The following is a 12,220-nucleotide window of genomic DNA, read 5'->3' as shown; positions in this document are numbered from 1 at the left end:
TTTTCCAAAATGTTTTTGGCCTGTGCTATATTTGGAGATGAAAGTTGTTGATGATTTTCTAGTGGATCACAGATAGTGAATTAAGGCCAACTGAACATCAGACGAAGAAGGGACAGAGAAAAAAACACCCGACAGTTACACAAAATGTTTCTGTGTGTGAATCTGAATGGTTTTCTCTAATAACCCAGGGAACTGCAGTATGCAAAAATAACTACAGTATAATCCCGTTGTCTTTTGTGCGCTTTCTTGCCCACACATCCTCATTCAAATATCCCAAAAAACATTCTGTACACTGTGTACAAGTCTAGAGACATAAATGTCCAGTTCTTCATATTACTTTTGCATTTTGTTTTCTAGACAGTCAAACAAGGTTCAACTGCAGCGAAGCGTCTATTCGCCCAGGCGGTTATCATCTTCCGCCTCCGGAGCAGATCTCATCTCTTTACATCTACCTCTCCCCTTTGACATTGTGTATCTATTTCCTGAAACTCATGTACTATTTTTGGGAGCAGCAGTCTCTGGTTCTTGCGTAGACTTTTAAGTTGTCCGATATCAGGCAGGAGCGTCTGGCTGTGAGCCCGGTCCAGACAAGACCATGATGACATGGGCGAGCGTGACTCAGAGGCTGACCTGCAGCCAACAACACAGCTACTATGAGGTAGAACACAGAAAGCCTCTGGAGGCAATTACTCTGTCCCTCTACACTGACTGAGGTCATTACAGGCCAGGAGAGGCAGAGCAGGAGGATAAGTAGGAGCAGGGATTTTAGCTCTACAAAAAGGTCACGCCAGATAAGAACAGTCTGTTGGAGAAAAGTCGTGTTCTGTATCAAGAATATGTGCTCACACTGGAAAAAAAAACTCCTGCTACACATTTTAATCCGCTGGCCTCTGCAGCCAAAGTCTTGTTTTTGGCTGCACCTGTTTGATCTCAGTCCTGGCATCCTTCAAGGCCTCCACTGTGTGTTCACCCAGCTCAATGTGTAAGCACTGCTGGCATTGAGGATATTCTTATGCAGGAAGAGGTGAGGTTTGGCCGGGTCGCTGTGGACGTGGAAGAGCCGGAAGTTGGCGCGTTCCAGCTCCTTGAGCAGACTGTACCAGTACCGCACCACGGACGGGTCGTCGCCGGCCACCTCGAAACCGGCCCAGTGCAGGTGAACCTCCAACAGCAGCTGACCCACCGAGTCCACAACTCCCTCCAGAAGCAGATTCTCCAAAATCTTCCACTCTGCGCTCTCCATATCCGCCTTCAGTACATCCACCTGGAACAGAAAAAGATGACGTTTTTTTTTCCTTCTTCAGGTAATAAATGAGTTCTGTTATAGCATTGGAATGACATTAAACTGTGTGGAATTATTGAACTCAAAAAGCTATTAAAAGATGAGAAGGAGCAAGTGAAGCTTGGCCTTTGTTCTTGCTTTAGTGATGCTGATGATGAATTGAGCGGGAGAGCAGCCTGACGAGGCCCGCTGTGTTGGAGCAGGGAGGAAACACTTCCTAAGATGAATGTTAATCGTACCCTTAGGTTATATCCATGTAAGGAGACTCATGCATGGCCAAAGTTTAATGCACATCCTCAGGATCTCGGGATTAGTCTTGACTCTGCTGGGTTGCTGAAGATGTCCATTGCTTGACCTTTATGTGTTTAAAGGGCTTGTTGGCAACGACACTTCTATCCCCTTTCTCTCAGCATTTTCTCAGCTAGTACATCATGTTAGCCGCTAAATTAGTTATGATAATACTTGAGGAGAGATTCAGATTACAGGATTTATCATAAAAGGAGCCCAGGGTTTTTGTCAAGGATTATTTCATTAATCCTTTGAGATGCTGGCTAAAGGAAATTCAGGAGTTCTCTTGTTTTTTTTTTAGTAGAGAAAAATGTTCTACGCCTCAACCGTGAACATCGTCTACCGCTATGACAGCACAGATACTAAAGTGTCCATGAAATTTCTCTCCAATTGATGCCTTTGGTGGTGCCACAGAATTCCCAAGCCTCATTAGTGGAACTGAGCAATTCTTAGAAAACTCTCAAACAACTCTTATCTTTGAAGAACAAGTCCAAATGCTGTCCCCCGTCCCTCCCATGGGCCTCTCCCAAACTCCCACGAGCAGAGATGTGTTCTTTAATTGGAAGGAAACGTCGTAATGGAAAATGATGTGGTGTCAACAGGAGGTGATGTATTTACTCTGTTTCTTGGAGAGAGCGCATCTTGTCTGAGAATATGCGGGCGTCACACTGTGTTTGTGTGCATTTGTCGGGAGCGAGCAGCTCATGCGACTTCAATCTGTCTTAATGATGTAAGGTCTGTTCATTTTTCAGTGTACTTGATCTAAATTGCCTCTCTGTCTCAGTGGTCCCCGATTCAATGCTGCCAATATCAGATCTCTCTGCAGGAAGGAGTCACAAGCCCTGGCAAGGCTCCTGTCTGGTCTCAGCAAAGTCCATATGGTGTCGGGGCTTTGGAAAGATGACTTTTGCTCCACTGCTGTGCAGAGTCAGCCACGCTAAGTGATCTTTAACTACGCCGGAAGGAGCTTAGATATGATGAGAGTCCTTGTGGCTGGATAGCAAAGTTATTTCTTTATCAAAAACAGAAGTCATTTGGGTGAAATACAGCACAGGGCAAAAGTTTTAGGCAATTCAGATGTTTGCCTGATGAGTGTTATCCATCATTGCAATCCCAACAGGGCGACGTTTGATGGTTCCCAGATTCGTTCTGCAGCATGACTACAACCACCAAACATACAGCACTCGGTCATAAAGAACCATCCTCAGAGACCAGGGGAACATGCAGTTCTGCAACAGATGGTCTGGCCACAGCAGAGCCCTGATTCCAGCATCATGGAGTCAGTCTGGGATTTACATGACAAGATAAAAGACATTTAGACGGCCGGCATCCACAGAGGAACAGTGTCAAGTTCGCCAAGATGTTTGGAACAGCCACCATGGTAAGACCCTTCAAAAACTGAACATTATTCAAGACAAAAGGGGATCACATGAAACACTGATTTGATTTTGTTTTTTTTCTGTTTTCTACACTTTAATGAATAAAAACTGTTAATTTTTTTAAATAATCCTCCCTTTACTTTTTGTATGTAAAGATTTGTATAGCAGGTACTCCATAGCCTTAACAACTGATATTTGATATCCAGTCGCTGGGTAGCCTAGTATAACATAAAGACTAGAAAGACTCCGCCTAAAGTTTCTTTGACCGGTAACAGTTGTCAGGAGACCAGTGAAAACTCCAGGAGCAGACTGAAACAGACACACACAGGGCCTCCTGCTAAGCTGCAGGTTTTTTGTTTAGTTTTTTACAAATTAAACAAACAGGGTTTGGGGCTGTGATTGTAATTTGCCTAATTTCAGATAATTCCCTTAGCTTGGAATGGCAAGCAAGCAATTTACCTGCTTCCTAAACCAAATTGACTTCTTCAGTTTAAGCTTATTTTTGAATTTTGAGCTGCACCAGCAAACCCGCTCTGACCTCCAGCATCCTCCTCGAGCAGTCCCAAATCAAAAATGCATAAAGACGAGTGTCATTCATAGAGTCTTGTTAAAATTCTGTAAGACCTCATGTCATGATAACTTTCAAAACAACCACGAACCAAACTGCACTCTTCGATAACAGCTGATCTCTCAGAACGGCCTCTGTAGAATATTATGTAAAATAATTTTGCACTCTACTGTCCTCCACTGCTGAAAAATTAATGTAAGACTTCTGCGAACATTTTTTTTTTTTGGTAACCAATAGGCAAATATTTCCTTCCTTCCCAGTGACTCAAGTAGAGAGCGATCAAAATACTATACTGGGTAATTATTTTTGTGAAGCAGTTCTCAGGATTAGGCAGCACACTGGGACACATTTTAATTTAGAGGCACTTTTGATGAGGAGTTGTCTGAGGCTTTGTAAACAAACAAGTTTGCTGATTCGAGGAAACAACTTTAAATGGAAGTTTACACTTTGGATTGTTAAGAGGTCTGAAAAGTGCTTATTTCACGGTGGGCAAATCCCATCTGTTAACGAGACTTTTATTTGCCCCCCCCCCCTCCCCTCCCCTCCCTGTCTCCAATGACCGTCTTATCAGAACGGTTCAACTGTTCCTGCACACCAGAGATCTGAACGTTGCAGCTTACCCAACCTTTATTGTGTTTTATGTGCTTTAATTAGTGAGCCTGCCACTCGAGAGCTGATCACAATTAAAGATATTTAATTACACATCTTAGAGGTTTGCTGTGTCTGTGCTGTTGTGAGCTCTTCAACAATTGGTTTGGCAAAAGGAGGACCCACGATAGGAGGAGCCATCTTCAAATTCACCTGTGCATTCGGTATTCAGACAATATGTGATAAAGACTGAAAAACAAACAAGAGTGTATTAATGTCTCACTGTTTTACTGCAGGTGGGTTAGTGTGGAAGGGAACCTTAAAAAAACGCACATCAAACCAGCAGCAACATTAAGGACACAGACTAAGACCCTCCCAGAAACAAAAAGCATGTTGTGCTGTATTTTGTTCCTTTTTTATCTACGGTTTAATATGGACATACCTAATTAGATTTTCTATGGAAGAATGGCTGAGCAGTGCTGATACTGCTCTAACTGTCCAGTTACCGACATGATCAATATGCAGTCCGTTTCAATAAATGGGATGTGACTTCCAGCTTGTGACATTTGTCCCTGTGGTGACAGTGTCTGCTGTCTCAGCTGGTCACCGTGGTGCCCCCTGCTCGGTCAATGAGTCATCGGTGTTGTTATTTTAACCAACGCAGATAAGAAATGCTGCACAAATGCATATTTCAACCTTTTCTCCTTTTCTCCACTGCCGCTTTTCTTGTCACAGATGCTGGGCCACAGCCTTTGAGGAGAAGACGTTCAGCTGCTTGCTGCTGCTGCTTGCTCCTCTGGCACACTGTGTACTCACATTAAAACGCCATTACAAGGATGCCTGCGTGGCTCTGCATTCAAAACAGGTGAGTGCTGTCATCTATAAAACAGCATCATGCACAAACCTGCCATTACGTATGCATACATATGCCAACATTTGCCCACATCTTACTGACAACATCTTCATATCTATAATTATATATAGTTAAAGTATAAGTAAATATAAATGGCTTATAGCTCATTCTGAGTCAAAACAAAGCGGGACAAAGATTAGGAAGCTACAATAAAAAATAAAATAAACTTTCTGATTGTGGTGCAAAAAAAATCTAAAAGTCCACAAGAATTATCTGCAGAAAAGCTCCACATGGGTTTAGTTTTCTTCTCATGAGGAAGAGATAAGAAACCACAGCCTGACTGCCTCTCAGCTGTGATTTGATTACTATGTAAGAGACGCCTGCTTTCTTTGACCTTGAATTATCATTCAGCCTAGTCCTAAACAGGTGTGTTCACTGAATCTATAACTGTGTGTATTAGTATGCATGCTATCCGTGGGCTTGGTGTGTGTGTGTGTGTGTGCCTGTGATTCATCATATATGCCGATCCCTATCTGATGAACTGGACCACAAACCCTAGGGGGCTTTGAAGAGCAATCAGCATGATAATATTTAAAGGGGGGGGGGAAACAACATTATGCGTATATGGGAGTTTGTTCACCTGGAGTCTGAGAGGAATGAATCCTGATGAGCTGTGTTATGTTGATGATGCACAGGAAGGAAGGGGCCTGTGTTTGCATGTAGCGTGCAAGTGAAGCTGGCGCAGTGAGGAATCAAAAATCACTTTCATATAGTTCCAGGTGGTTTTTACATTCATGACTTATTCATAGGTATGCCGTATCGTGTTAACTCTTACCTGTCTGTGTCCAAAGTTGCTCAGGATGGTGGCCAGTTTCTTCGTGTTGGCGTACTGACGCTGGGCCGCGATGGCCGGGTTTGGATCCCTCCAGTCTACGGAGAGCCGGTGGAGCCACATTTCATCCTGCTGCAGGTGAGGCTGCTTCAAGCTGGGATCGAAGCAGTGAACCTCACACCCGGACCTGGCCAGGAACTGCTCCAGGGTCCGGTCGTCCGCCCCCAGCCTGCACACACACCCACACAGGACAGAGATCATCAGGTTGGTAGTTGAATCCTAATACTTTATTACCAAGGCAAAATATGGAAATATGGACTAAGATGATGAGATGATGTCAACATTATGGTGGGTGACAGGATGAGTCAGACTCTTATCAAAGTGACAAATCATCCATAAACTGGGAGAATGGTTTCTAGTATTATGTCACCACTTGTTGAACTATTTCAAACAATACCCAGCCCTAGACACAGAAGAATGAATGAATGCAGCTTTAAAATGTGCAGCAGCTCGGGGTCCTTGTAGCTCAGTTGGTAGAGCAGGCGACACATTTATAGAGGCTATAGTCCTCGCTGCAGCCAGCCCTGTATCGAATCCCAACCCTTTGCTGCGTGTCATTCCCACTCTCTATGCCTCCCCATTTCCTGTCTCTCTCGACTTACTATCAAATAAAGGCAAAAGGGTCAGAAATATACTTAAAGAAAAAAGAAAAGTGCAGCAGCTACAAATGGGATCTCCTGCATTTTACTAAACAGGAATGACAGGCCCATCATGCCGTCATTTGATGGTACAGAGGGCAATTGCTTACAAGCCCAGACCAGGATGAGGGCTTCCTGTTTTTATTCTCATCCGAAGTGAGCTAAAACTTTTAACATCAAGAGAAAACATTCCCTCAAAGCCTCATCATTCTTCGTTGTGACATGAAACAACACCAGCAGCAGTTGTCACAAAGGTCAAATGTAGTAGAGAGATTTCTTGGAATAAAATGCTACTGACGAGCCACATATCAAACGTCCTCACTGTGCGATCCAGACTTGACCTTTTTACTAAAAAGAAATCAATAAAACTTTTTTCTTTAAAACTAAACTAAACAAACAGAACAGAAGCTTTGAGCCGGGAGATACGACGTGAGATTCCTTTTCTCTCTTATGTCTCTTTCGTTTAGTGTTTCTGTCTTTTGTTCTCCTCCGCTACCTTTCCTCTTTCTAGTGGCCTGCGTCTCCATTTTGAGCTATGATGTGTGCAAATGAAAGCAGACAGACACATTCCCCTGCATTTCTGTCTCTTTCATGCTTCACTCTCTCCTTCCCACTCCCACTCTTCGCTGACTCTTTCTCTCTTTATCCAGCCCCTCCCTCCTCTAATTCTGCAATTTTCTCCTTTTTTCCTCCTCTCAAGTCGCTGTCTCCATGCTCCCCCGTGTCTTGTTTGTGCTGCGGCTGTATTCTGTAATTGTGGCAGAGGGAGTACATTTCACAGTGCACGTCTCTGACAGATGAGGCACCGGGTCCCCCGAAAGCATCCCACTAGCAGGGAGATGAGAGATAAGTGTATGGGGGAGATTGAGATGCAACTAGACGTCTCTTTTTTTACGGCGCTAAATATTTCATTGAGAGTTTTTTCGCTCTCTGGTGAGGTGTTTTTTGGCTGGGAATCAGTACAGTGACACTTTAGATGACGGGGATCAGGAATTACTCATGGAGCAACGGGGGCTAAAGGGGGGAGTCACAGTGCATTAGAAGCTCTTCTGGATGACAATGCTGATAAAGTGGGGTCTCTACTAGCTGTAATTTCCTCTCTCATGAGACTACAGAGTGCAGGAGCGGTAACACGCTGGATTAAAGGATATGTAGAGTGACTGTAGAGGGAAAGATTCACCTTCAAAATATGAGGGTTGTAAGGGATACAAAGAGATGTCTAGCTGAATAGGATAGGTGTCGTGGCAACCAGATGTGAATATGTGCTTGCTTGTGTGAGTGTGTGTGAGAGAGATATTGGGCTACATGCATACAGTAGATTGTAAATCTGATAAACAGATCCTCAAATCCGTCTGTCCTTGCACTGAACTACTATGTCAACAGACTGTCTGGATGTTGTGAACCTTGGAAGCGAGACTCGGTAACAAACGGTGGGTGGGCTGGGAAGCTATTTGCTGACAGGCAATCTGTTTCTCCTCTGGGTTTGTTCTCTTTTTACTCATATATTCAGTAAGTGCCATGACATCTCTTTTTTTTTTATTCCCTCTTGCTTCAGATACCGTGGTATTCTCAAAATACTTCCGCCCCCATGACTGTTTCTCTCCCTCTGCAGTGCTCCCATTCCTTGTCCTTTATCACACTTTGCATCACATTAGCATAGCATGATCAATGAGTGATGAAGTGCAGGTATTTTTTTTAATTCCCTTGCTGCGCTTTAGCCTATATAAGTGCTCTAAATTTAAACAACCACCACACGTGGCCTGCAAGTCTGCAAGGATAGTAGAAACGAGTGGAACTCAAGGAACAGCACTAGATGAGGGTCAGCTCACGATAAGGCTGAATGCAATGACGTGCATAGAAAAGATGAATGACTGACAAGACTGTCGCCTTTTGGGCAAAGAAAAAAAGAGACAGTGAATTTCTTCTTTTCTTAAATGTGGCGCACTTGCATTTAGTGCACAATACACCTTTTTCAACAGCAGATATGTGCTGTTCAGGATGTTTCGATGCTTTTAGGTGTCACTTCCAATATCGTTTGTGCATTTTGAAGGACGTAGACAGAGTTTCAAGTTAAAATGAAAAGGTGTAACTTCATTCTTAGTTAAGCAAACGAGCCAGAGATAAATCACTGCACACCGCAACAGTGACAGAAATAAAAGCTTGAATTATGCTTTTATGTAATACCTTAAGAGGTTCTTTTTAGATAATGGAAACAAACCTCCCCCACTTGGTTTAAGAAGTGACTCAATCAATTCAGTTGATGCCTAGAGTCCAGATCCATGTGGCTCTACAGCTCTGCAGCTCATTTAAAATTCTGTTTCTGATTTATACTCATTGAAGAGCTAAACAAATCAAGATGTTGGACAGGCCTTTGTTACCCTGGCAACACTTTTTGTCTTTGTCAGAGCCATATGATAAAAAGTGCATTTTAGAAGGAAGAGAGAGAGGAGGACGTGGGAGAGGCCTCACCTGTGTTTTATTGTCAGTTGGTTGAGTTTTTTGCATTCACTTGTGTACAAAGGCCAAAATGAACACGACAGATGAGATGATAATGTTATTATCAGCCCCCGAGCTGAAACTTGGCAAACTTTTTGGATGATGTAATTGTTACCAACAGCCGCCACAGTAGCAGGAAAAACAAAACTAGTAATAACTCATTTGACTTTGAGTGACACTTGAGGGTGAAGGGGCAGTGGGGCAGCGACTAGCGACGAGCCACTTTTGCCCCCCAGCTGTACTGTGAATACTCCCATCGCTACTGTGGCTGTGACAGCATGACACACGCTAATGGTAAAAAGTACAGCATGCACAAGCCAGCTTTGATTAACCAGGATGTGGGCTTCTTTTATTTATTTATTTAAATTATTTTTATAGCAATGGATGACTCATCCTCAACATGCTCATGCTGCCCGTGTGCTTCGGTGAATGAGGAGGAAATAATAATCAATGATCAAACAGACAGACTTGAACTATAAGAGTGGGCATGATGGAGAAGAAGGAGAGATGTAGGGGAAGGAGAGGTAAAGGTAGATAATTGGACTTTCATGTGGAAAAACATCCTGCAACCCCCTCACATCGCCCCCGCCGCAGCACCCTCACCACCATGTGACGGACCAATCGGAGAGCAGCTGCTCGTCCTGCCCAGGCACATCCGTCCACGGCTCGTTAAACAGCGTGCAAATGAAACGTATCAACTGTACACACGCATGCACAAACACACACATATACTGTACATACTTGGTAATGCACCGCATTCAACAGTGTACACATGTGCATGCTTAATAGTATTTTACATTTCTATTAAAGCCGGTTTAAGAGCAGCAGTGGGCTGACGGTGAGGCCATTGTAAGTCTCTTGCACAGCAAAGCAGAAGCCTCCTGACAATAGGACATTTGGAAAACATGGCATACATTCAACAGTATGACCAAGAAGTCTAGAAGTGTGTGTGGGGATGAGTGCACCATGAATCTAGGTCAAATGGGGGACACAGAGAGGAGACATTCACTTGGCGTATCTAAAAGAGTGGAACTTCACTTTGACTTGATTAACTGTTACATTTAGCTCTCTTTCTTTGGCTTGTAAAGTTTCTGTTTTCCATAGGATTTCTTTCTTTTCTTTTTTTTTATTATGACTTTTTTTTTTTTTTTTTAGGTTTCCTTACTGTTACTGCATCAGCCAGAGTTGAGGGGCGACTTTGCATAAATTGAATTCATTCCAAAGGTCTTAAGGGATCAGTTTGATAGGAGAAAAAAATGGTAATGCAGCTTTCATTGACTTGAAAAAAAATCAGAGCAGTGAGTCACATTTTCCCAAGCTGATATTCAGGTCAAATGTTGAAACGTTTGCCTAAATCATATTAACGTTCTCTTTTATTTCATTTTTTTTTTTATGTGGCTTGTCTGCATGAGTGACTTTCCATCAGTCAGCCAGAGGAAATCAGAACTGTTTTCCCTCAGTCTCTCCGTTTGACCCTTGACCCCTCCTCCTTAGAGAGGCACAGAGCCAGAACCAGCAGAAACACGGCCCCCCAACACCCCCCTCTTCCCTCCTGCGTCCATATCCGAGCCCCTGCCTGCGTTGATGCCAGCACACCTGTGCTGTCTCTCAACAGTCAAATTAATAAGCTCCCTCTCTCCTGCAGCCAAATCCCTTCAGACCTCTGCAGCCCCTCAGCTCAGCGGAGACCCAGCGGGGCGGGAGCGGGCCGAGCTGATCCACAACACAGAGCCAACTGGGAGTGATTGACTCTACAATCTTAAGAAGGTCAAATACCTCGGTGGCCTGGCTGATTTGATTCAAGATTACTTGCCACTCAGTGAGAGGAAGCAAAGGTGGAGTGGAGTGGATGTGACGTTTCAGGTGGGTTTACAGTTAAGGCTGAGAGAGAGAAGGATTATCTTTACTCTCATTATAGTGTTACACAACAGTTTGCACAGAGTTGTCCAGAATATGCATATAAAGAAACCAAACTGCAACCTGACATAAAAAAAAAGTCAGCTAAATTTAAGAAACAGAATCCTGAATAAAAACAAGCTCTGTGAGTCACTGAAAAGAGTGTGGAACGTACCCAATAACCCATTTTTAAAAAAAGAAATAGTGAATGAAAATCTGAATTTCTCTGCCTTATAACGAAGGAAAAAAATCTAAATTGTCATTGGTGAAGTGGCAGTGGCATCAATTGAGACTAGATATATCACAGCCTGTCACAGCACCAGATGCCCTGTCATCTGCAGATGACTCACCGTCAGCGACTGCAAGAAAATCAGCTCTGTGAACAATGGCATCACTCGTTTAGATGCTGTACATGTCTCAAAGCTGTTGTACAGGCTGTAGATGTCGTTAAGTAAGACATTAAACACGTTAAGGATTGATTCTCTAGTCTGAATGTTAATTTTATACATGTGGTAGTCGAGGTTAAGACCATTGTCAAAGTGTTAGGGACCAAACAAATTTAGTAAAATAAGAGCTCATGTTTGTGATTGTGTGTCTGTACCCAAAAGAGTAGATCCTGCAGTGTTTGCTGTGTATCCTGTGGGTCAGGCTGTACTTAGGGTCCAGGCACACCACCCAGGCACCTGTGCCCCCCTTGGATCCCTCTTCAGCAACTTCTTCAGCAGCAGCCAATGGTGAGCACAACACCTGGACACACAACACACGTATATGTTATAACATTTTTCACATCACAAAGGAGCAAAGGTTCCTGCCAAAGTTGTTCTAGTGCTCAGAGCATCTCCCTGCATCGTGTGGATATAATATATAACAAGCAAGCACTATACTGGGAAATAGAGGAATGAGTTGTATTGTTATTTGACATTCTCCAGTGTTGACACAATGTTCCTGTTCCCAAAGAGCTGCCGAGCATCTGACCTTGTGCTTTTAAATCATGGATGGAGTTCAGTAATACACAAGAAGCAAACATTGCAAAGTAAATGTGAGTATCTGAACCATATGAGCTGTATACAGTGAGCGTTCACGACCACCATTGTAGCATGTGAGAGATTTTGTGTATGGAGGTTATGTGTATACAGTATATAACTGTTTGAGAATTTGAACCCGGCATAACGTACAGTTCACACTCGCAGCAGCATTTGAAAGTCAGCAGTGGCAGTTTGTCTGCAGTGTTTTTTCCTGAACATCTTTTCCTCCCGGTGTCTTAAGATAAACCTTAGAAATCATTGGAAACTGTTACTGAATTTGACCTTGCACTCGCCACGTGTCTGTGTTTGGTTTGG

The 12,220-nt window shown here is 43.3% G+C and overlaps 1 protein-coding gene across 1 annotated transcript in view; it reads right to left on the bottom strand.

The window, feature by feature from the left end:
* Positions 1-38: 38 nt before the first annotated feature.
* mettl24 (methyltransferase like 24) overlaps positions 39-12,220 on the bottom strand; it is a 33,223-nt gene continuing 21,041 nt past the window's right edge. The window contains exons 3-5 of the mRNA XM_084000082.1: positions 11,482-11,627; positions 5,794-6,019; positions 39-1,264 (exon numbers count right to left, since the gene is read on the bottom strand). Coding sequence (XP_083856208.1) covers positions 947-1,264; positions 5,794-6,019; positions 11,482-11,627 — 690 coding nt within the window. The 3' untranslated portion in view covers positions 39-946. The remainder of the gene's footprint in view (positions 1,265-5,793; positions 6,020-11,481; positions 11,628-12,220) is intronic.

This window comes from Trachurus trachurus, assembly GCF_905171665.1.
Source record: "Trachurus trachurus genome assembly, chromosome: 24".
Taxonomy (NCBI): domain Eukaryota; kingdom Metazoa; phylum Chordata; class Actinopteri; order Carangiformes; family Carangidae; genus Trachurus; species Trachurus trachurus.
This window is presented reverse-complemented; position numbering and strand designations above follow the sequence as displayed.